Source organism: Callorhinus ursinus, unplaced genomic scaffold (genome assembly GCF_003265705.2).
Source record: "Callorhinus ursinus isolate GAN/ISIS: 27379988/994484 unplaced genomic scaffold, GSC_fseal_2.0 scaffold4, whole genome shotgun sequence".
NCBI classification, from domain to species: Eukaryota; Metazoa; Chordata; class Mammalia; order Carnivora; family Otariidae; genus Callorhinus; species Callorhinus ursinus.
The window spans coordinates 98,600,938-98,626,023 of NW_027397066.1; the positions used below are offsets into that span (position 1 = coordinate 98,600,938).

Here is a 25,086-nt window from a genome sequence, read left to right on the forward strand (position 1 = left end):
CTATGTTAGTCCTGACATAGACCTACAAGGGTAAGAATATCTTTTTCTTTTTCTTATAACGTAAATTTTGTGTTTATGAAAATAAAGAAAAAATACAATTCTATCTCAAGGGGAAAAAACCCTCCAAACTATTATCTTACCACCAGTAGGTCCTGGCCATGTAAAGTCTGCTGAAGCCTCCCTCCCAAGTCATGGGTAGATTTCCAACCCCCTTAAGTGGAGTCACATGCTCTGCCTGTGTTTGGAGGTCAAGTATCCAGATAATGCAGAATGATAGCAGACTTTCTTAACTCATCCCAGATAAAATAGCTGTAGTACTTTATGAAACAGCTTAAATAATTTCCCTCTCTTATTTCCTCTGACATCTTATATGGAACTTTACTATTTGTGTATGATATGGTGTCCAGAGATCCAGAGCTAGGGAAGTGTCATGGATGCCAAGATGAGACAGACTACAAAGAAACCTTTTCGGGAATAATCCTCCAAACTTTCAAATACTTCACAGCAGTAAAAATCTGGATGTTTTAAGATAGAGCATGCAACTGTTTCGATCTTAATTATAACACAGTAAATCAAACTTGGGTTGGATCTTCCCTTATAAAACTGAACAGATAAGAATGTTTTCAAAGCCCTCCTTCTCTCCTTGTGCATCAGGACTTTTTTTCTTTTGTACATTGTAACTCCTTTATTTTTTATATCACTTCAAAAACATTTAGCCTGGAGAAGGATGAAACGTGACAATGAACTGACTAAATGGGTTGTCTTTTAACATGAACTGCAAGTTCACTCCAGTTCTTGTCGTTTGGGAGAGACACTATAGCTGGTGAAACTTTGAGATCAATCGGTAGGAAAATGTAAGAATCAAAAAAGGAGAGTTGTACATCAGAGCACTCATTCCATCTAAAGGAGAAATAACTGTCAAGAATTAATGAAAAATCCTACCCATCTAGACTAACATACATAGAACTGGATAGAATGAGTAAAAATGTAGATAACTACCAGCCTCTACTAACTACACCCCAAATTGTTACTCATTACAGATCCATTATGTTTGTTGTGTCAGATTATGTCCCAGCAGCAAATATACCACACTCCCAACAAATAATTAATAGAAAGTATCCCCTGACACTAAGGCTCTATTCTGTCACATCGTTACATCATTACCATTGTCATGATGATCATCATCAGTATTAGAAGGAATAGAGCTGATGGTAGCAACTGTCTTGCATTACTGCTGTGAAACAAAACTTCTGTCCTTTATACAGAAGTAAGAGAACTGTGTTGCTACCATCTAACAAGTGCTATTCTAAGACAGGCAAAAATACAAAAATATTTTGCCATTATCCGTGCATGAATTAGTTGTGGGGGCAAGAATAGTTGGCTTATCAAAGTTTCATGCCCACTAGCCCTGTGCCATTTACCTTTAGTTCGTACATATTCTCTGGTATTAATCCTGTTCCTCTTCTCACTAAATCTTTCAGACTTGAATACTGGAGGAGGAAGGAGAGAGATAGGGAAGCATAAAATGATAGCCAGTGATAAGTTGACAGAAAGAGGAGGGGGAGTAAGAAGAGAAGCAGGTGATGCTCTCTAGAGACACTGGCATCTGTCCCGACGTGATGGGGAGAAGGAATTGGAGTGACAATAACCATAAGAAGAACTGGGCATATGCTGACCCCCAGTCTTACACACAGATGTAACTGACAGGTTAGAAGAACTTCAGAAACAGGAAAGACCACAGTGCCTCAGAAGGCTGCTTCAGTCACCCTACAGTTTTTTCACTGGGGCTCTGTGAGGGCTTTTTGGGGATGTTTTTTGTTTATGTTTTTAATTTTTCCCTGCATGACTGGTGAACAGCTTTTCCCAGCACACAGAAGAGGACTGAGCAGCCTGTTTTTGTGACTTCAGGAAAAGAGTTTAGCTTTGTGGTCTGAAAACAGGAAGCCTGGGTTCTAAATGGAGTGCTGTTGTTGATATGGTACCAGGAGCCCTGGGTTCCAGACCAGACCTCAGATGCCTCATCTGAACACGAGGAGGTTGGATTTGCTGATCCATTTAATTCTAAAATTCCATGATTCTAATTTACTGAGCTCTGTGCTGCAGTCAAACATCAACATATCTGAGTTTCTCCAATAACAAAGACAATGCTAATACTGACATAAATTGCAAGGGCACTTTGAAAAGTATAGAGTGTAAAATCTAGAAATTCAGATGGAAGATTATGTGAAGACCCCTTTTGCTTTTCCTGCGTCGGCATACCTTAAACTATAATGTTTTAATCAAGCCATCAATGTTAAAATTAGGATACCGAGAAGGCCTTAAATACCACAGATCAAATATGAAAAGTTTGGGGAGAAAAAGAACTTAACCTAATGCTTCAGTGTACAAGTTTATTAGTCTTCCTTGGTTTAAATTTTCACATCAGCACTCCATAACCCCAAGAAAAAAGTGTGCTTTTTTGGAAAACTGGTGTGCAGTAACATCTTGTGAATTCATAAGATTTTTTGAGCATGCCATAGGTTTCTAAACTTCTATAAAGGTCCTTCTGGAAAGTAGCAGCAGAGAGCTAGAATAAATTCTAGTTACTGTCCAAGTAGAAATCACGGTATTAAGTCCAACCATACAATTCTATCATCCTAGTTTCTTTGTTGTCTTTTTCACTCTAATATGCTGTACATGTGCATTTCATAAACAGTACTAGATGACTGTGTAATTCCAAATTGTGTAATTCAATATATTGGTAATCTCATTTCTTAAATGTTTAAAAAGTTACAGTTATTAAATGATAATATTTTATAGTAAGTTTTTGAAAACTTTATAAAATAGCTGTAGAACTCAAATCAAAGCAAAGAGATATAAAATAGGAAATTAAAGAATCTCAGATGGATTTCAAAATCAACTTTTTAATGCAAAGAAAATTATTAATGACCTTATTATCAACTGTAGTCTTTTCAGGCATTATTCAAAATCACAGTCTGGACTATTATCTTTCATGTAATATGTATATGTGTATGTTACATTTTGAAATAAAGCATATTTTATTGACAATTATTCAATCCACTCAGGCCAACTATCTGTATACAAGCAGAAGAGACCTGTGCAAGTACAAAGAAAATCACTGGCCTCAGGCTTCTAAGTAAATCAATAGGACCACCCTAGAGCAAGTCAGTTTCGTTAACTCCCCTCCACTGGTTTTGCCCATTCTACCAGAATTGCAACTGCCAGGGAATTATGGGAAAATAGTTTTTTTTTTATTAAGATCTTTTGTCTTACTACAATTATGTGTAAATGAGTATCTTTATAAACTATGAATTAGATTCACTGATCTAAGTAAATATGTAACTTTTGGTAGGATTAAAATTTCACATTAAATATGTAGAACTACCTGTGCACACACAAATCATTCGATCAAGTTTCAGAACGTTAATGTATGAAATAAATATGAAAAAAAGAATGTTTCCTTTTGGAGGAACTTAAGTCCAGCATTTGTTCATAAGACCATGCATTAATGTAAGGTTTGAAAAAGGAACTCTTCACATTTTCAAAGATCACATGTTGTCTCAATAAAATGCCATTTTCCATTTGGTTTCTAATACTCATTGCAATGGGGCTCCACAGTATGAAAGGTAGAAGGAAAGTATGTACTCAAAAATAAAAATATTTGAACTTTTTAATGTAAGATTTTTTAAAATTTTTTATTGTTATGTTAATCACCATACATTACATCATTAGTTCTTGATGTAGTGTTCCATGATTCATTGTTTGTGCATAACACCCAGTGCTCCACGCAGAATGTGCCCTCTTTAATACCCGTCACCAGGCTAACCCATCCCCCCACACCCCTCCCCTCTAGAATCCTCAGTTTGTTTTTCAGAGTCCATCGTCTCTCATGGTTTGTCTCCCCCTCCGACTTACTCTCCTTCATTCTTCCCCTCCTGCTATCTTCTTCTTTTTTTCTTCTTAACATATGTTGCATTATTTGTTTCAGAAGTACAGATCTGTGATTCAACAGTCTTGCACAATTCACAGCGCTCACCGTAGCACATACCCTCCCCAATGTCTATCACCCAGCCACCCCATCCCTCCCACCCCCCACCACTCCAGCAACCCTCAGTTTGTTTCCTGAGATTAAGAATTCCTCATATCAGTGAGATCATATGATACATGTCTTTCTCTGATTGACTTTAATGTAAGATTTTAAACCTTAGTTTAACTACAGAAGTATTGCACATTTGAGGACACTACTGAGGAAGAATATTTCTAGTAGATTAAAAATTGTGGGTTTTTTGTGGAAATTAATTTGATTATGGCCAAGACCCTTAGATTATGTCTGTATCAATTTATAATTAGGTATTCAACTGTTCATAAATAATCATTGATTCTTGAAATAGTAGCCAAATACAATATATCAAGTCCTATAAAATCTTTAAAGAACAAAGGGAAAATTTTGGGTCACTATAAATGACATCAATAGGAAAGTATGCTTAGCAATATTATTTTCAATAGATGATCTAATGCCACAAAGACAACCTTTTAATCCATCAAGGCAAGGATATGTATCCTGAATAAGTTATATCATTTATCAGGCATCCAGATTAAAAACACTGTTAAGGCCCTGCAGAGGGGTTTGCACTCAAGGGCAGTGAACAGCTGGACTTGGATTCTATGTGTTCAGTTGACAGTGTTCTTCACTCTGTAAGTTTAAGTAATGAAAGTGTTCATACATTAGATTCCCCTTACAGATGGTTTGGAACTACTGCTCCAGTTATAAATTTAACTGTTGGAAGGGAAGGGAAGAAAACCCTAGAGAATTTAGATACGTCTTTTGCTATTTGTTTGTTTATGCAAAATATGTTGACTTAACATATTCCCCTGTCTAGTACCTTGCTAGTAAATACTTAACAACTGGGTCTTTGGGGCGGGGTGGGGGGGGAAACGCCTTGGTTTCCAGAGTTTGCCAATTTCTATGGTATAAATACACCCACCACGACCAATTTCAAGCTACCATCAGGAAGGCACTGAATGGAAATTTAGGAAAATATGTGCAATAATATGTTATACAGTATTTCCACCATACACATACAAACAGATAGAAATAACATTAGAAGCATAGGTAATAGCAAAATGCAGTAAGAAGACTTAAAAAGTGATACGTTTTGAGTATTTATTGCTTTGTTTTTAAATACTTTTTCTAATTATTAAATTTATATAATTTAATTTTAATTAGGGTTGTGTTTACTGAAGTTAACTACTGGCTCACAGAGTTCTTGAAAATTTATCAGTCAACGCTTGTGAGCCAGTAGAAGCTTGCTCTAGTGCTGACTTATCATCCAGTATTTCTGGCCCCAGAGGTCCTTAATACTTTCAGATGGCCACTCAAAGCCAGTTAACTCACTGTCTATCACAGAGTAGGAGGGAGAAAATGCAGGCTTAGAGGAAGTGGAATGGAGTATGATGAATAAGAAAAGAGGTTGAGTGCCCATTATTTTATGCACCTCCTCCTTTTTCCTTTTTGTCTCTTATTTCTCCTCTCTTATGATACAAATTTACTAGTAATAACAGACTGTGCCAGCTGATTAGTAGGTAAGTTCTTCATGGCTCTTACTGAACATCTATTCCTTGTAGGAGCTTGAGTCCCTGCTCGGTGGGGAGTCTGCTTCTCCCTCTCCCTCTGCCCTTCCCCAGCTTGTGCTCTCTCTCTCTCACTTGAGTGATGGTTCTGGTGCTTTGCTAAAAAGGAGTGAATGTATCTTACGAAACCAGATGAGTCCGTGACCAGCGGGATATCCATTTTTGTTATAGCCCTGCTCTCTGTTTTTTCCTCCTTGAGGCCCCTACTGCTGCGCTTTTAGGCTGGTCTTCCTCACTCTTCCTTATGACTCCCATCTTGATATAGTTTTTGGACCTACATCAGTGAAATGAAGATCTCGAGAGAATAACTATATCTGCATGCTTTTAGCTGAAAATAAGAGAAAGTCAGAAGCCAACTAGCTTAATAAAGGGAATTTATGGCTCATATATCTGAAAAGTTCAGAGGTGATCTGGTAGGGCTTCATCTAGCCACTCAAGTATGCTGCCAAGGAATCTCTGGTTTTCTGTCTCTGTTTAGATTTCCTTGGGGTAAGCTTCATCCCAAGCCTGGCTCTATCATTCTACCAAGTACTTGCCAATAGTTTCCTGGGCAATATATTTCCGTGCTTACATGCAGCAGGATAAAGAAAGCATCTTTGGCACAACATGCACAGAGAAAAGTCCTGATATTCACTCTCATTGACCTGGGTCAGGTCTCATACTTGTTTCTGAATCAATCACCAAGCTGATCAACTCTGGTCAAACACACCCCAGAAGACTATTGTAAATCACAGGGACCAGTGGGATGGAATCTACTTAAGTCATGTGGTTATTTCAGAAACGTTGGTGGAATCAGTTAATATCGGGGGGCCTTTAAAAGAGGGAAATGAGATAAAAACATTTTCTCAAATTTCTGTCTGGAGTCACAGAATTAAACTTATGCTATAGCTTAGAATTTAGAAGATATAGAAATTAATATAATAATATGTTATTCCTTTTTCTAACACCTCTATTTTCATTTAACTCTTTGTAATGACTCAAAACAGTAACAGAAATGGGGAGGAAGAAAAAAGCTGCATTTCTGTTTCAGTTTCTTTATGGAAAATCTTCGTAGCCTTCATTGTAAGGAGAAAGATTCTATAACTATGAAGATTGTCATCTCCACATTTTTTAGTGGTTGCCTGCTTTGGGGCATTTTTCATTTCCTGAAAATGTCCCATTAGAAAGGTTTTTCAGGAAAAACCTAAATGTGTTTAAAAACATTATTTGTAATATATCACATTATATAGAACATGTATTTCTAGAAAAGTTCAATGGAAAAAATCTGTAGATTTTGATTTTTTGTGTTACTATTTCATTCTCTCTCTCTCTCTCTCTCATTGCTAACTGAATTGTTTTGAGAAACATTTAAAGGAGATTCCCCCTTTCCATAACTGCACTAAGTATAAGCAATACTGTTTCTTCTATCCTTTGTATCTAAAGGGAACTTGCTATTTTGATTATAGAATCAAAAAGTTGGGCACCTAGGTGGCCCAGTTGGTTAAGCATCTGCCTTCAGCTCAGGTCATGATCCCAGGACCGTGGGATGGAGCCCCACTTGGGGGTCCCTGCTCGGTGGGGAGTCTGCTTCTCCCTCTCCCTCTGCCCTTCCCCAGCTTGTGCTCTCTCTCTCTCTCCTTCTCTCTCTCTCTCAAATAAACAAAATCTTTAAAAAAAGGATCAAAAAGTTGAAAGAGCCCACCTTGTCACTCTCTTTAGAATATGGAGGTATATATTCATAGGTATGTTGAAAAAGAACCTAGCTTCTCCTTCCATGTTCCAAGCACACAGTAACAAAGATTCCAAACACTTGCAAATAGATGAAGGCAAATATTCCCTGTAGAACTCAACAGGTTTGGCAAGCAAATCCCAGGCAACTGTTATAAAACACCCTCATTTATTTTGCTCTGTTCCTCCTATTCCTTTTTCGTAGGCAGTCCCTGCCATCCCTGGGGATTGTAAAGCATAGCTTTTTTTTTTTTTTTTTTTCATACTGGAGAGCAGACAAAGCTGCTCCTCTTGCATTAGAAGGGGCTATGAATTTTTTCAATTAAATTTTTTTTAATAATACACTTTTTTTAGAGCAGTTTTAGGTTTACAGAAAAACTAAGCAGAAAGTAGAGTGTTCCCATATACCCCTTCTCCTCCCAATACATAGTTTCCCCTATTATTGATGTGTGATGTACTGGTTATGGCTGATGAACGAATATTGATACACTATTAAACACTAAAGTCCAGGGGCACCTGAGTGGCTCAGCTGGTTAAGCATCCAACTCTTGGTTTCGGCTGGGATCATGAACTCGGGGTCCTGGGATCAAGCCCTGAGTTGGCTCTGTACTCAGTGTGGAGTCTGCTGGATGTTGTCTCCCTCTCCCTCGCTCTCTCTGTACCTCCCCTGCTCATGCACACACACACACTCTCTCTCTTTCTCTAAATTAAGTAAATAAAATCTTAAAAAAAAAAAAAAACACTAAAGTCGATAGTTTACATTAGGGGTCACTCTTTGTGTTGTAGTGTTCTATGGGCTTTCACGAATGCATAATGTCATATATCTGCCATTATAGTATCATGGGGAATAGTCTCACTGCCCTAGAAATCCCTTGTACTCTCCCTGTTTATCCCTATTACCTCCCCTCAAGCCCTTGGTAACCACTGATTCTTTTACCGTCTTCCAGAGTTTTGCCTTTTCCAGAATGCCATGTAGTTGGAACCATACAGTGTGTGGCCTTTACAGACTAGCTTTTTTCACTTAGCAATTTACACTTAAGGATTATTCATATCTTTTTATGGCTTTGTAGCTTTTTTTTTTTGAGATAATTGTAGTTCATATGCAATTGTAAGAAATAATACAGAGCTATCCCATCATGTACCCTTTCCTAATTTCCCCCAAGGTAACGTCTTGCAAAGCTATAGTATACTATCACAACCACAATATTGTCATTAATAGTCAAGAGACTCCTGCCAATTACTACTCTGTTCTTTATTTCTCTCTATATATTTTTTCATTTCAAGAATGCTATATAAATGATACACACACACACACACACACACACAGTGTATAACCTTTGGAGGTTGGCTTTTTTCCACTCAGTGTAATTCTCTGGAGATATGTCCAGGAGATGTATATTTCAATAGTTTATTCCTTTTTATTCCTGAGTACCATGATATGGATGGACCACAATTTTTTTAACCATTTACCCATTGAAGTACGTCCGGATAATTTCTGTTTTGTTTTTAATTAAGAATAAAGCTGCTATGAAAATAAAATTTAAAAAAAGAATAAAGCTGCTATGAATATTTGTACATAGCTTTTTGCGTGAACATGAGCTTTCATTTTACTGGAATAAATGCCCAGTATTACTGTTAGTTCTACAGTAGGTTTTTAACAGAAACTACTAAGTTACTTTCTAGAGTGGCTGTACCATTCTACATTTCCAACAGCAATATATAAGTGATCCAGTTTCTCCACACCCTCCCCAGCATTAGGAGCTATCGCTATTTTTCATTTTAGCCATTCTGATAGTGACATTGCCATTATGGTCTTAATTTGCATTTCCTTAATTTGAATTGACTGATGATGTTGAACATTTTTGTATGCTTATTTGCCATCTGTATTTCTTCTTTGGTGAAATGTCTCTTCATGTTTTGTCCCATGTTCTAACTGGATTGTTTGCATTTTTACTGGTGAGTTTTGAGAGTTCTTTATATATTCTAGCTTGTTGTCAAATACGCTTTCCCACTCTGTAGCTTGTCTTCTCATCCTTGTAAAAGTCGTTCTCAGAGCAAAAGTTTTTAATTTTGATGAAGTCCTATTTATCAATTTTTCCTCTAATGAATTGTGGTGTCAAGTTCAATAGTGTTTTGCCCAGCCCTCGATCCCAACGGTATAATCATGTAATTTTTCTTCTCTAGCCTGTTAGTATTGTGGAATATATTGATTTTTTGAATATTGAACCAGTCAGTATCCCTGGGATAAACCCCACTTATTCATGGTATAGAATAATTTTTATATATTGTTGAATTCTAATTATTAATATTTTGTTAAGGATTTTTACTTCTATATGCATGGAGAATATTGGTCTGTAGCTTTCTTTTTGTGTGTTGTCTTTAGTTTTGGTATCAGGGTAATATTAGCGTAATAAATAAATTGGGAACTGTTCTCTCATCTTCTATTCTCAGGCAGAGATTATGAATTGGGTGTTAATTTTTGAAATGTTTGGTAGAATTCTCCAGTGAAATTATCTACTCTAAAGATTTCTTTTTTGGGAGATTTTAAAATTATAAATTTGATTGTTTTGTATTTATAGGATTAATCAACTTCTCTACTTCATATTGGTGAGATAGGATACTTTGTGCTTTTCAAAAATTGGTGAATTTTTTTAAGCTTTCAAATTTATGTGAATTTATGTATACAATTTTTCACAGTATTCTCTTATTATCCATTTGCTATCTACAGTGTGTGTAGTTCCTGTAGTTCCTTCTTTTGTTCTTAACATCGGTAATTTGTGTCTTTTATATTTTTGTCTGTGTCAGTCTAGTTAGAGATTTGTCAGTTCTATTTATCTTTCAAAACTCAACTCCATGCTTAACTGGTTTTTTATTTCAGCGGTTATCTTTGTTATATCCTTCCTTCTGCTTGCTTTAGGTTGATTTTGCTCTTCTTTTTCTAGGGTTTTGTTTTTTGTTTTTGTTTTTTCTTTTGAGAAAGAGAGATAACACATGTGTACATGCGTGCAAACCAGCAGGTAAGTGATGAAGGGCAGAGGAAGAGGGAGAGAGAGAATCTTAAGCAGGCTCCATGCTCAAGGCAGAGTCCCCCTCGGGGTTTGATCTAGGGTCATGATCTGAGCCGAAACCAAGAGTCTGACACTTAACTGACTGAGCTACCCAGGTGCCCCCTTTATCTAGGTTTTTAAGGTAGAAGCTTAGATTATTCATTTAAGACTTCTTATTTTTTTTAATGTATACATTTAGTGCTATAAATGTCCCTCTCAGCACTGCATTAACTGTGTCCCATAAACTTTGACATGCTTTATTTTCATTTTCATTCAGATCAATGATTTTTTTTTATTTCCCTTGAGACTTCCTCTTTGACCCAGGGATTATTTAGAAATATGTTGTTTAGTTTCCAAATGCTTAGAGATTTTCCTGTTATCTTTCTGTTACTAATTTCTAATGTGATTCCGTTGTAAACAGAAATCATATTCTGCACAATTTTAACTCTTTTAAATTTGTTAAGGTTTATTTTATGGCCCCGGATATGGTCTACCTTGGCATATGTTCCACGGGCACTTGAAAAGAACGTGCATTCTATTGTTGTTCAGCAGAATCTAATTCTATAAATGTCAATTTGATCTTCCTGGTAAATGGTATTATTGAGTCCTCTTACAACCTTGCTGATTTTCTGTCTGTTGTTCTATCCTTTGTTGAGAGAGGGATGTTGAAGTCTCCAACTATAACTGTGGATTTGTCTATTTCTCCTTTCTGTCCTTTAATTCTTTTTGTTGTTGCTGTTGTTGTTTGTTGCATACACATTTAGAATTTCTAGATCTTCTTGGTGGATTGGTATTTTAATCGTTATATAATGCTTTTTCTGTCTCTGGTAATTGTCTTTGCTCTGAAATCCACTTTATTTGATATTAATATGACCACTTCTGATCTCCATGGATTAATATTTGCTTGATATATCTTTTTCCATCCTGTTAGTTTCTTTTTTTTTTTTTAAGATTTATTTATTTATTTGAGAGAGAGAGAAAGAGAGTGCATGTGTGCAAGTGGGGGAAGGGGCAGAAGGAGAAGGCAAGAGAGGATCTCAAGCAGACTCTCGCTGAGCACAGAGCCTGACACAGGGCCCAATCTCATGGCCCTGAGATCATGACCTGAGCCAAAATCAAGAGTCAGATGCTTAACCGACTAAGCCACCTAAGTGGCCATCCATCCTGTTACTTTCAACTTGCCTCTATTGTCCAACTCACAGCATATAGTTGGATCATGGTTTTTAATCCAATCTGCAATCTTTGTCTTTTAATTGGTACATTTAGAGCACTCATATTTAATGTGATTTTTGATGTGTTAGGGCTTAACCCTATCATTTTATTTTTTTGTTTTCTGTTTGTTGCCTCTGTTTTTCATTTGTTTTCTTTTTCCTATTTTTCTACGGTTTACTTGAACGTTTTTAAGATTTCTTTTTTTTTTTTCGTTTTTAAGATTTCCATTTCTATTTATCTATAGTGATTTCAAGTCCATCTGTAATAGCTTTTTTGGGAGTTGCTTTAAGAATTACATTACATATGCGGGGCGCCTGGGTGGCTCAGTCATTGGGCTCTGCCTTTGGCTCAGGTCATGATCCCGGGGTCCTGGGATCAAGCCCTGCATCGGGCTCCCTGCTTTGCGAGAGGCCTGCTTCTCCCTCTCCCACTCCCCCTGCTTGTGTTCCCGCTCTCACTGTCTCTCTCTCTCTCTCTCTGTCAAATAAATAAATAAAATCTTTAAAAAAAAAAAGAATCACATTACATAGGCATAACTTATCAAAGTCTATAGATGTCATCACTTTATCAATTCAAGTGAAGTATAGAAAACTTACTTACCTTCATGTCCCTTTATCCTCTTCTGTTTGCAATATAATTGTCTTAACTATTTCTTCTATATACATTTATAATTATATCAAAGAGTGTTACAGTTTTTGCTTCTAACGTCAAACATAATTTAGAAAACTCAAGAGGAGAAGGGAAGCTTATTGTATTTACCCACCCTGTTGCTCACTGTATTCTTTCTTTGCTCCATATTTTATTGTTTCCCTCCTGTTTAAAGGACTTCCCTTAGCTTTTTGCTATGGTCTGAATGTTTGTGTCCCCACCAAATTCATATACTGAAATCCTAATGCCCCTGTGATGGTATTAAGAGATGGAATCTTTGGAGATGATTAGGTCATGACAGTGGAGTCCTCGTGAAAGAGATTAATGCCCTTACAAAAGAGGTCCAAGAGCGCTATCTTGTCCCTTCCACCATGTGAGAACACAGCAAGAAATCTGCAATCTGCAACCCAGAAGGAGGCTTTCACCAGAACCCCAACCATGCTGGCACCTAGATCTCAGACTTCCAGCCTCCAGAACTGTGAGAAATAAATTTCTGTTGTTTAGAAGCCACTGGTCTTTGGTATTTTGTTATAGCTGCCCGAACCATTGTTTTAGGATAGGTCTCTAGGAAACAAATTCTCCTAGTTTCCCTGCATCTGAAGATGTTTTAAATTCTGCCTCATTTCTAAAGGATATTTTCACTGGGTTGACAGTTTTTTTCTTTCAGTAACTTTGTGCCACTTTCTCCTGGTTTTCATGGTTTCTGGTGATAAATTCACTGTCATTCTCATTTTTTTTTCCCTCCCTATAGGTAAGTTGTCATTTTTCTCTGGCTGCTTTCAAGGTTTTTCATCTTTAATTTTTAGAAGTTTATAATATATCTTGTGAAGTTCTATAAATTTATCTTGTATAAGACACTCTTAGCTTCTTGAATCTGTAGATTTATCTTTCTTGCCTAATTCGGGGAGTTTTTAACCATTATTATTTTTTTAAGATTTTATTTATTTATTTGAGGGAGAGTGAGAGAGAGAGAGCATGAGAGAGGGGAGGGTCAGAGGGAGAAGCAGACTCCCCACCAAGCAGGAAGCCCGATGCGGGGCTCAATCCTGGGACTCCAGGATCATGACCTGAGCCGAAGGCAGATGCTTAACGACTGCTTCACTGATTGAGCCACCCAGGCACCCCAACCATTATTTCTTTGAGTACTTTTCCAGCTCCACTTCCTTCTCCTCTCCTGGGACTTAAGTGACACAAATGCTCTATCTTTTGTTCTAGTCCCATTAATCCCTAAGGCTCTCTTCATCTTTTTTCAATTTATTTTTTCCTCAGTTTTTCTTATTGGATGATTTCTATTATTCTGTCTCCCAGTTCACAGATTTTTTTTTCCCATTCTGCCCTCTATTCTGCTACTGTCTCCATCCATTGAACAGCCATTTTTATCGTGGCTGCTTTGAAATCTTGGTTGTGTAATTTTAATATCTCAGTCATCTCATGTTGGCATCTGCCTTTTTATCCACTGGGTTTGAGATCTTCCTGTTTCCTGGTATGAAAAGATTTTCTGTTTGAGCTTGGAAATTTTCCGATTATGTTCTAAGACTCTTGCTCTTACTTAAGCCTTCTTTTTCATCTATATTGGTCTGACACTGCTTCAGCCAGGGAAGAATAGTACTACCTCATCACTGTCAGGTGGAAGTAGAAGAGCAGGCAATTTTTATGATTAGTGGAGTTCTCTTCATGTAACATCAAAATATGTGGACAAATTGATTTTTTTCCAAAACAAAATAAGGAGAAAATTCAAGTAATTCTGTTATTTCATCCCTAACACCCCCAAAAGCTTAATTATTAGGGTTAATTTGTCACATCATCAAAGAATGTTGCCCCAATCAATCAGAATAATGAATTATTTATTTTCTAATGGCCCAATTTTTCTTCCTGTGATTTACGAGCAGTCTACAATGGCAAGAGAATTCTGTGGGTTCCATAGAAATATATTCTTGATTAAAGGAGAAAATAGAAGAGTTTCATCTATTTTCAACTTTAAAAAAGTCCTTCAGGGGCGCCTGGGTGGCTCAGTCGTTAAGCGTCTGCCTTCGGCTCAGGTCATGATCCCAGGGTCCTGGGATCGAGCCCCACATCAGGCTCCCTGCTCAGCGGGAAGCCTGCTTCTCCCTCTCCCACTCCCCCTGCTTGTGTTCCTGCTCTTGCTATCTCTCTCTCTGTCAAATAAATAAAAAACTCTTCAAAAAAAGTCCCTCAGTACTAAAAATAGAAAATAACAGTCGTTTACTGGACATCTCCTCTATGTAAGAATGGGGGACACAAAGGCTAAAACAAAAACAAAAAAATACAAACCATTAAGTAAGTAAAATGGAATCAAGTAATTGTGGTTCATTGCTATGGAGATATGAAAAAGGCATGAATAGGGGCACCTGGGTAGCTCAGTTGAATTAGCAACTGCCTTCAGCTCAGGTCAGTCATGGTCCCAGGGTCCTGGGATCAAGTCCTTCATCAGGCTCCCTGCTGAGCAGAGAGCCTGCTTCTCCCTCTTCCACTACCCCTGCTTGTGCTCTCTCTCTCTCTCTCTCTCTCTCTGTTAAATAAATAAATAAAACCTTAAAAAAGAAAAAGAAAGAAAAAAGCATGAATAATTATGAATAGAGATTTAGTGAAGGGATTCACAGAAATAGCATTAAGCTGAATCGGGAAGGATTTGTCCATTCAGTACTTACCACCTGCCTACTTCATACTAGGCTCCTGGTGGTGGCTGCAGAATGAATGGTATTTTGACAGAGGTAAGGAAATGGAGTGGCATGGATGGAAGGGTAGGCATTCAAGCAACAGGGATAGCTCAAACACATAAAAACGTGGGGTGCCAAACAGAACTTATTAAAACAACTATAAGCAGTGCTGTTTGAAAACTCATTAAATTTGGAAACACTAAATTATACTAATAGTGTTATTAGCTAACTTTCATTCACTCTTTCTTTTTTTTTTTTTAAAGATTTTATTTATTTATTTGACAGAGAGAGACACAGTGAGAGAGGGAACACAAGCAGGGGGAGTGGGAGAGGGAGAGGGAGAAACAGGCTCCCCCGAGGAGCAGGGAGCCCGACGCGGGGCTCCATCTCAGGACCCTGGGATCATGACCTGAGCCGAAGGCAGATGCTCAACGACTGAGCCACCCAGGCACTCCTCATTCACTCTTTCTATGTGCCAGGTACCATAGCTAAGTGATTTCTATGAAGCATTTTATTTAATCCTCATATCAAGCATATTCAGTAGGTATTATCTGAACTTTAGAGATGAGGAGCCTCAGGCTTAGAAAAATAAGTAACATATCTATAATCATACATTCCCTTAGAAAGTAAGGGAGCTAGTATTCAAGCCAAACTCTGAGTAAGTTGTCTCTGTCTTACCCACTACACTAGCATATAGCAGGCAATAAATTATGGAATTTAGCAAAGCATTTAAAAATGCTTACCTTGGGGTTTTCATGCACATGAATGTTGTTTTACAGATGTAGATGGCATGCACCTGGGCAAAAAAGTCAGCATCCCCAGAGACATCATGTTGGAAGAATTATCCCATCTCAGTAACCGTGGCGCCAGACTATTTAAGATGCGACAAAGAAGATCTGATAAATACACATTTGAAAATTTCCAGTATGAAACTAAAGCACAAATAAATGTAGGTATAACTTGGTTATGTGGTATCTAAATAAACAGGTAGTACTTCTAAGTGTCTATGTATCACTAGATTCCCAAACAAGTATTCTACATATTCATTCAACATATTTTTTTCTGTTGATTCTGTTAGATTTTTTTTTATGATAGTAAATAGCTTAGATGAATAAACAAAGGAAGTATTATATATGTTATGAGTATCTTTTTAGTTCTGTAGGGACATTGCAACCCCGTAAATTTGGCACTGAAAAGCTGGTATGCTCTGCTAAGAGGAGGGAGAGGGAGTGGAGATTGGTGGAACTAAAAGTTTCCATGGTTTTATCTCTACTAGTTAAATGTTTGGGATGGAAACACTTCCAAAGCACACAGCACTCCACAAAGTAAGTGTACGCATTTTATTGGCTGAATACATCCTGGCACTGAAACATGCCTGAGAACTACAGACGTAGTTGAGCTTCTCTCACTCAAAGCATTTACGCCACATCGTGTAGGGAAGTCTGATTCCTATTAACAACAAAACCAAGGTGGGCAAAATTCTTTAGACAAAAGTTTTCCTCAGCTCAAAGTTAATAAACAAATGAATAAGTTAATTACATCATATTTTACATATTGCATTAAGACTATGTTCTTTTAAACTGTTGTGCAGAGAGATTGTCGAGGAAGAAGCTCATGGTAGAAAACAGCTAGCTTTGGGGAATTGCCTTTAAAAATAAAATACCAGGCATGAAGAATCAAAACGGAATGAAACATTGGTTCTAAATTTGAAGAGGTGGTGGAGACTACAATAAATTTCAGTTTTATTTACTGAGGGTTTCTTCTTACAGCTATGGGAAGTCTGTAAGTTTACTTGTGAATTTGAACCCAAACATTTGCCAGCTTCCATCACTAATAAGTTGTTTTGAATGGACATCTCACTTCTTTACAACAAACAGACTAGTTTCACTAAGCTCTTTTATCATAATTACTAAAATACATTATAGAACCAACAACTACACCTACAAACACAAAAATGTTAGTCATTCAAAATGTCTGTTTCTCTGGTTAACAATAAATATGGGGGGACAATTTAAATGAAATAATTTCTTTTTCACATTAATCAGCTTCCTTCAACATCCATAGATAAAGTTTAGTTATAACTATGAATTCAGTTAGACATTGTGAAGGATGATTTTTTGCTTGAAGTCATGGATAGATATAATGTTATGGTACTCTATAATTATGTCTAATATCTAGTTATTAAAAAATGTCTATAGCTAATACAGTGTGAGTCTAAAATAATCCCTATCCCAGCTGATGAAGTCTAATTACAAAATCATATTCTTTTAATAATGACAACAGCTTTAAGGAGTAGTATAAAATAAGGTGGCTTAAGGAAATTCTTTGAGAAGTCAACTACAAGTCTAGACATCTGAATAGATGAATAAATCCAGTTTTCATAACTTACACTTAACATCTCTAAGTCTATGCTTTAACTACAGTTCTGGAGGAAGGGACAATGAGTTTTTAAATGTCCTTATGAACACGACATATTCCCTCATCACCAGTATCTCAGATTATTGTCACTAACCTGTGGCCAAATGTTCTGATTATACATAAAATGTAAGAATATGCCTTGATAGTTTTTCAATATTCCTAGAAAGTTGAACACTAAATAAATAAAATAGTCAAAAACAGGCATATTGAAATAAATAAATGTTGATAAGTAACAGAGCAATAAACAATAATAATGTATGCAATGAACTAGTATGTCACTGAGCTACATAACATACTGTGAAGTCTGATGAAATCTATTCTTTCTTTAGAAATGAGGAAAGTAGTGTTCAAGGAAGTATATTATTTGTCTTAAGCAACACTATAATAAAGAAGATTGAAACCCAGCTCTCAGAATTCTAGAATTCTTGGTACTGACACTTAACATGGTGTAATCAAAGGAAACTGGGCTGGAAACCAGAAGACCAGGGTTCCGTTCCAGCTGTTCCACAAGCCACAATTTGAAGTCAATTTAAAAGTGTCTTTGCTTTCCTGGACCTGTTTGCTCATTTAGAAAATAAGAAAATGGACTCAAATGTTCTTTAAAGTGCCTTCTTTAATGATCTGTGTTTAATTCTAAAAATGACCTGTATAATAAATCATTGAGGAAAAGAGTGAGCCACATTATATAATGATATATTTGCTTTATCAAGGCACTAAATTGCAACTTGGAGCAAGCCTTGTTAATACGATAGGAATTTTTAAAACAATATTAGGTTCAGATCTATTTCCACTCATTTATTTATACTTTTGGCAAATATTTATTGGATGCCTACTGTGTTCTAGATATGATGCTGGGAGCTCAAAGATAAATAAATATAGCTTTTGTGTAGTGAAGTGGAAACAAAATAACATTGAAAGATAGAAAACAACTATTACTTATCGTCTACTTCTTGAATCATCTTTTATGATTTATATCACATTTTCCTAATTTATTGACTACATTTTCTGAAATGAACTTTTATTGCTTCCCTCAAGCTATATTGTCAAAATAATTATTTAACTCTATATACAAGTCTTATTTTATTATAATGTTTAGGACATCATTAGATGAAACTATAAACAAACTCCCTGGTAATTTAATGCCATTTGTCCAAATATTAAGTATCATTTTAAAAATTAAAAAATTAAGGGCAGTTTTGGTCTTATTCCACTGCTGAGAAACTGGCAAATTCAAGCGACACAAACCTTATGACATAAATAATAACAGGAAATGTACTTTCTTAACAAGAAATGAAGATACACAGCTTGCTACACAAGCCAATTTTGAAGCCCTAGTTCATGAATTGATCAAATTCTTTTTTTTTTAATTTTTAATTTTTTTTTTTTTTAAGTAGGCTCCATGCCCAGTGTGGAGCTTAATGCAGGGCTTGACTCATGATCCTGAGAGCAAGACCTGGGCTGAGATCAAGAGTGGGACACTTAACTGACTGAGCCACACAGGTGTCCCTAACTGATGAAATTCTTACACTAATAGGCAAAAAATGAAATGGATGAAGAAAATGAGCATAAGGAAAAATAAAAGAATGATTCATGATAATTAAAAATTATCTTCTATAAATCACTATAAAATGATACTGAGGAAAATAATCCACATTTTATAGTAAAAACTACATATGTATTTATTAACTATGGACTTTTTGAAATCCTTTGAAGTCTTAAATAATAGTGGGGAAAGGGGAAGTATACTATAAAAAGTAATTCTGAGATAAGACTAAACTATATATACTGAGATTCTCAAAATATATTTATTTTGTGCAAAAAATAACTTCTATGTGTTTGGCACAAATTATAGAACAGGTTTTTAAACAAATCCTCTTATTTCTATTGGTATTTCAACGGAAATCATGTAATAGACATTATCCACATGTTTATAACTTCTATGTTTATAACCTATAAGATGCTGCTTTAGTTTTATTTTGTTTAGGGTCAACTTAAATAAAAACAAACACATTTTCATTTATCTTTTCAACTTTTCATGAAGGGAATCACATATGATGGAACTCTGTAATTTAAGGCTTATGTCATAACTAAAGTAAGTTGCTACCCAACTATTATTAGGCTTTGTTTGTATACTTAACAATGACAATAGAGATACTGGGTGTCTCCTGATACTAGTGACTAGCTAGAAACAGTTGATTGTCCTGTTCACTAATCCCCAGGAAAAAGTCTCCAAAGAAAGTCAGTATTATAATTCTTAAATTACCATAGATAGAATGATTTGTAAGTTTAGGTGAAATGCATTTCATGGACGCATTTCAGGAACTCAGAAAAAGAATTCTAAATGCATGATATTCCTATATTTCTCTCAACTGGCTTTTTATTTATAATTAATGTTTTAAGAGGTGGTGTAGGTTCAGAGTGAAAAAAGATATTAATCTAGTCAAAGAAGTCTAATACTTAAGATAATAGTTATATTCCAAGTGCTAAATACCAATGTTTCTAAGGACAGCATTACACCAGTCTTTAGAAATTGTTCCTTATTGCCTATGGAATAAAATGTAAACTCCTCTGCCCAGTAATCAAGCCCTGCGCTCACCTAACAAACATTACCTCTCATGCCTTTTTGCACCTTTCCACAAGCCAGCTCACCATTGCTAACATGTGTCCTATTCATTTCCACAGCAGCTTTACCCATGGTGCTGCAGAGAATAAAGTGACTTTTGTAAAAAGCACCTAGAGAGTGGCTGTGGGTGGGTAAAGCCTGAAAATGAGGATAAACTTTATTTAAATATTAAATGCAAAATTATTTTTCACCATATCACTTTATAAATAAATGCAGAAGTGAAAAAGCATCTAAAAATATTTTCTGCTTATGTCATACAGAGAAAAGTCAAAACTGGTTTTTATTTGTTGTGCTCCTCACTAAATTTTTCTTTTTAAAGTTAAAAAAGATTGACTTTATGTACTTCTTAGATAGATTGGCTTCTTTCTAAAAAACACATATTTTGGGGTGCCTGGGTGGCTCAGTCGGTTAAGCATCTGCCTTCGGCTCAGGTCATGATCCCAGGGTCCTGGGATTGAGCCCCGCATCAGGTTCCCTGCTCAGCGGGGAGCCTGCTTCTCCCTCTCCCTCTGCCTGCCGCTTGCTTCCCCTGCTTGTGCTCTCTCCTCTCTCTCTTTCTCTGTGTCAAATAAATAAATAAAATCTTTAAAAAAATAAAGTAAAACACACAGATTTCTCAGATATAATTAAAACAATTCTTTATTAAAGAGATAAGGCCTAGCCACGCTTCTAAGGACATCACCTATTACAATGTCTTTTTTCTCTGTTAAAATGCCAATTTTTAAAAGTGCTATATTAATGTCATAGAATAAATCTTAAATTATAATAGTAAAACAAATTCACCTAAAACTTAAAAGACAAACATTTTTTTAAGCATTTTATTCCCTAGAAATCCCAAATTCTTCCTTTTACAAATCTATGCAGCTTCATATATTAATATTTTTTAATATACAGCTGGTATTCAAATTTCAGATTAAATTTTAAAACAAGACAAGTTAAAGAATATAATAAATATAAACACTATAAACAAAAACAGTAATGTAACAATGACTAAGCCAAATGTTTGGCCAGTATGCTCTATAATGTTAGATTAGTAAAGACTTAAAAATTAAATAGATTCACCTTTATAGGGACTTTGTGAATAGTACATTAAATAATTGATACAAAGCCCTAGACACTGCTTGGCACATAGTAAGGTTCAATTAATTATTAGTAACTGGAGTGTTATCATAAAACATATCTTAGGTTAATATTAGTAAAAGTTCTCATTCAATAGCTGAACCAATTACATATAAATTATTGAGGCCCCAAGAAACAAGGAAGTGGCACTGTACTTAAATTTTAAATATACAAATGGAGTTTTGCACATATGGTATCTCCATTAGTGTGTCTAGAATTTTTGAGTCTTCAGCAGAATTTACTTTTGATCACATACAGCACAACATTGCCATGCAGAATGGGAAACTGGATGGAAGCAACTTGGAAGGTGGCTCACAGCAAGCCCCATTCACCCCTCCCAACACTCCGGATCCACGAAGTCCCCCAAATCCAGAAAACATTGCACCAGGTAACTATTCCCTTAGAAACAAGAAATAAACAGTAAGTAAAATAAGTAGAATGAAATTGCTGTGCCCTTAAATATATGATCCAGGTAATTTGGATGCTTTAGTAAATGGTATCTAAATGACACGGCTTTACTCATTATGTATCTATTTTGTGGTTAAGTTCAAGATAAATATAAAGATTCAGATCTAAGGAGTCATGTAAAACATTTACTACGTTCTTTCAGATGGTTCATTGTATTTGTTGGCAATCACCTGTTATATTAAAAATTGAGTCACTTGTAATTACACTGACATTCTGTTTGTATAGGACTACAATTTATGAAGTGCTATGATACATCTTGTCTTCTTTAATTTCAAAATAACTCTGATAGATTTATTGTAATCTTCCTTTTACAAATTAAGAAACTGAGGTCATAAATGGCTATAAATTCATATTGATTGATCAAGAATTCAATCCAGATACCAAATTTACAGATGCCTCATGAAAGTGACCTTGTGGAGATTACTATCATTATTCTCTGCTTCCTTAAAGGACTTTAAATGCAATTCTTCATGATTGCATATTTGTTTATTGTCTTAAAAGAGAAACAGATCCTTATCTAGTCAGTATATGTTATTCAGAAATACTGTTAGATTTTGAAATATTAAATCTGTCACAAGGATTATCTATTTAGACAATACCTTTTCAAAATAATTGACAGCAAGTGTCTTCGAGTATTTCCTCGAGTAATGTACAAAGTAGATTTTTTAAAGGTTCAAGTACTTTTATCTTGAAATTAGCAGTATCTATGTCATATTTTTGCAAAATAAAAAGTAAATTTAGCAAAAGCAATTCTAGAATTCTTCTCAAACAGCAACAGTTTTTGAAAATATGTAAGTAAAACAACTGTATCATATTAAATCTTACCTAAAAATAAATAAACTGTCAGTCATTGAGGGGCTTAGATTTATTAGGACATTCTTATTGAACACAATGAGAAAAAGTATTGACAGACATAATAAAATATCGCTGAAGGAGACCAAGTACACACTTAGAATGCATAGAACTCTGAAGTGAAGCATCATAATTAAGTTCTCAAATAGCTTTCAAGTAGCATTTTTTGTGGCAGAAAAGCAGATAATCAGACCGACCTGGGTTCAACCTTCTGGCTCCGTCCATCCCTGCCCATTTTACTACTTTGTTGGGAAAGAAAGTAACTCTTTTTGAGTCTCCATTGCTTTCATCAGTTAAATAAGGAAAACAAATCTCACTGCCTAGGGTTGTGAGAATTAAGTGTGATAAGTATAATCCCAAACATATAATAAAGTACAGTAGTCCTCCTTATCCACAGGGGATACACCCAAGACCCCAGTGGCTTCCTGAAACTGCAGGTAGTATCGAATTCTATATATACAACGTTTTTTTCCATACATACGTACTTAAGATAAAGTTGAATTTATAAACTAGGAACAGTAAGAGATTAACAACAATAAAATAGAACAATTATAAAAATATTCTGTAATAAAACTTATGTGAATGTGGTCTCTCTCTCTCTCTCTCTTTCCAAAATATCCTATTGTATGGTACTTACTTTCCTTCTTGTGATGATGCGAGATGATGAAATGCCAGAGTGGTGAGATGAAGCGAGGCGAGGGACGTAGGCGCTATGACGTAGCATTAAGCTACTATTGACTCTGACCATGCGTCAGAAGGAGGAGCATCTCCTTCGGGACAGGCTCGGACTAGCCTTTAACTGAAACCACAGAAAGCGAAACCAAGGATAAAGGGGATACTACTGTACTTAGCTAAAGTTAATTCTTTCCTTATCAACTTTATTTCCAAAACAGAATAGAATACATACGTATTCTTTTAGCTCCAACCACTATTTGGCAACTTCTTGCTTTCTAATATTTGGAGTGTTTTTTGTTTGTTTTTTCAAATAGTGAAGAGAAGACATAAAGAAAAGTTTATGTTGGTTCAGTCTGGTACTCTCAACACTATGTTAGAACTTTTATTATATGGTCAGCATTGTAAACTATGTCACTGCAAAAGGAATAAAAAAAATTCATCTCTACCCTCAAGGAATTCATACACAAGGAGACAGTACAAAAGTTCATGTTACATTTGTTGTCTCGATTCCTCTCTGCATACATAATTTAATATCATATTTTATTTACTTAATAAATATATATACACATATGCATAAATATTTATGTATATATAAAGACAATGTTTAAAAGTATAAACTCATACAGTTCTTTAAATCTAAATATCCAATTATTAAATATTAGGAAATGTCTGTGTAATATAGACTAAGAAAAGGAGGAGTTTGGAGGTTATAAGTAGTTTGTCCTGAAACAATACTAATAGATCCTTCCTTCTTGGTTGATAAGTTGAAAAGTATAGCAAATTGAGAAAGCAAACTTCAGCTTATCCTAATTTAGCAAAAATTTTTATTGGTTAACATGCTATGTATCCAAAAGCTAACTTTTTTCAAACATGGATCAGTAAGAGTATTATGATGCCATAATATTGCAGGAATTAAGTTCCTTTGAATTAAAATCAGTTACGTTAAGGACATTATTTTGAAATTAAACAAGAAATGTTATCATGTAGCATTATTGAAATGTATTATATCTGAGAGCTTAAACATATGCACATTCTTTCCTGTACATAATTCAGCATATCAGAAAAGAGTTATTAGTTAATTATATCTATAAAAAGAAATTGGAAAACCAGGAATAGTAAAAAAAAAGTGAAAAGATTAGACCCTTTATCATATTTTAAGGTAGTAGGTTATTATGAAACTCTTATTAAAGTGATTATAAACATGACGTAGAAACATTGAAAAGCATTCCAAGCAAAGTTGGTTAGGAATCAAATATACTAGAATGTATACTAGAATTACAATTATGTGATCATTATGTTTATGGGTGAGAAAAAACTGAGAAAAAATACATCAAGGTAAAATAATTGTATTAGGGTAGTGGGATTTCAAGGAATTTTTAAAAATATAAAATTCTAAAATTTCCAGTTTCTAGATGGCTGACATCTGATCACTTTTAGGAAAGGAATGGGAAATAAAATGCTAGTTATGATAATGGAGTTATGTATACTATACAAATGGAAAGAGCAAGAAAAGTAACTCTGCTTTCCTGGGGGAGACAGGAAAGGCTAAATAGAAGAGGTAACCTCAAACTAAGGCTTAAAATAAGAATTTCCAGGTAACAAGAATTAGAATGAGCATTCCAGGCACAGGGAACTAATGGAGCAAGCATAAGGGGACACAACAAGTGTCAAGTAGCTCCAAGTTCTGGAGCATAAAAATGTGAGAGGAGAACGGTAGGAGACGAGGCTGGATGAGGGTAGGGCCATGTGTGCTGTGCTGAGTAATCTAGGTTTTTGTCATGGGGAGCCATTATAGCACCCTAGGAAAGGGAGGTCAATGACATGATCCAGTTTAGAAAGGTCACTCGGGCAGCAGTGTGGAGGGTCCGGGGGAGAGATTGGGGGCTAAAGGATGAGTATGAGGCTATTGTGAAAGCCCAGGCAAGAGGTGGTCAAGCCTGAAATAAGGCAGTAGTAATGGAAATGATGAAGAAAGAGGGAATTTTCCAGAGCAAGTTTTCCCAATATT

At 35.6% G+C, this 25,086-nt stretch overlaps 1 protein-coding gene and 1 long non-coding RNA gene across 4 annotated transcripts in view; one reads left to right on the top strand and one right to left on the bottom strand.

The window, feature by feature from the left end:
• Positions 1 to 15,797, bottom strand: part of LOC112825852 (uncharacterized) — a 56,695-nt gene extending 40,898 nt beyond the window's left edge. For all 3 annotated transcript variants that reach the window (XR_003208801.2, XR_012378014.1, XR_012378015.1), the window contains exon 1: positions 15,667 to 15,797. This is a non-coding gene — a long non-coding RNA (uncharacterized lncRNA). The remainder of the gene's footprint in view (positions 1 to 15,666) is intronic.
• The window catches only part of MYOZ2 (myozenin 2), a 41,487-nt gene that overhangs the window by 2,245 nt on the left and 14,156 nt on the right, over positions 1 to 25,086 (top strand). The window contains exons 3-4 of the mRNA XM_025873954.2: positions 15,703 to 15,872; positions 21,342 to 21,471. Coding sequence (XP_025729739.1) covers positions 15,703 to 15,872; positions 21,342 to 21,471 — 300 coding nt within the window. The remainder of the gene's footprint in view (positions 1 to 15,702; positions 15,873 to 21,341; positions 21,472 to 25,086) is intronic.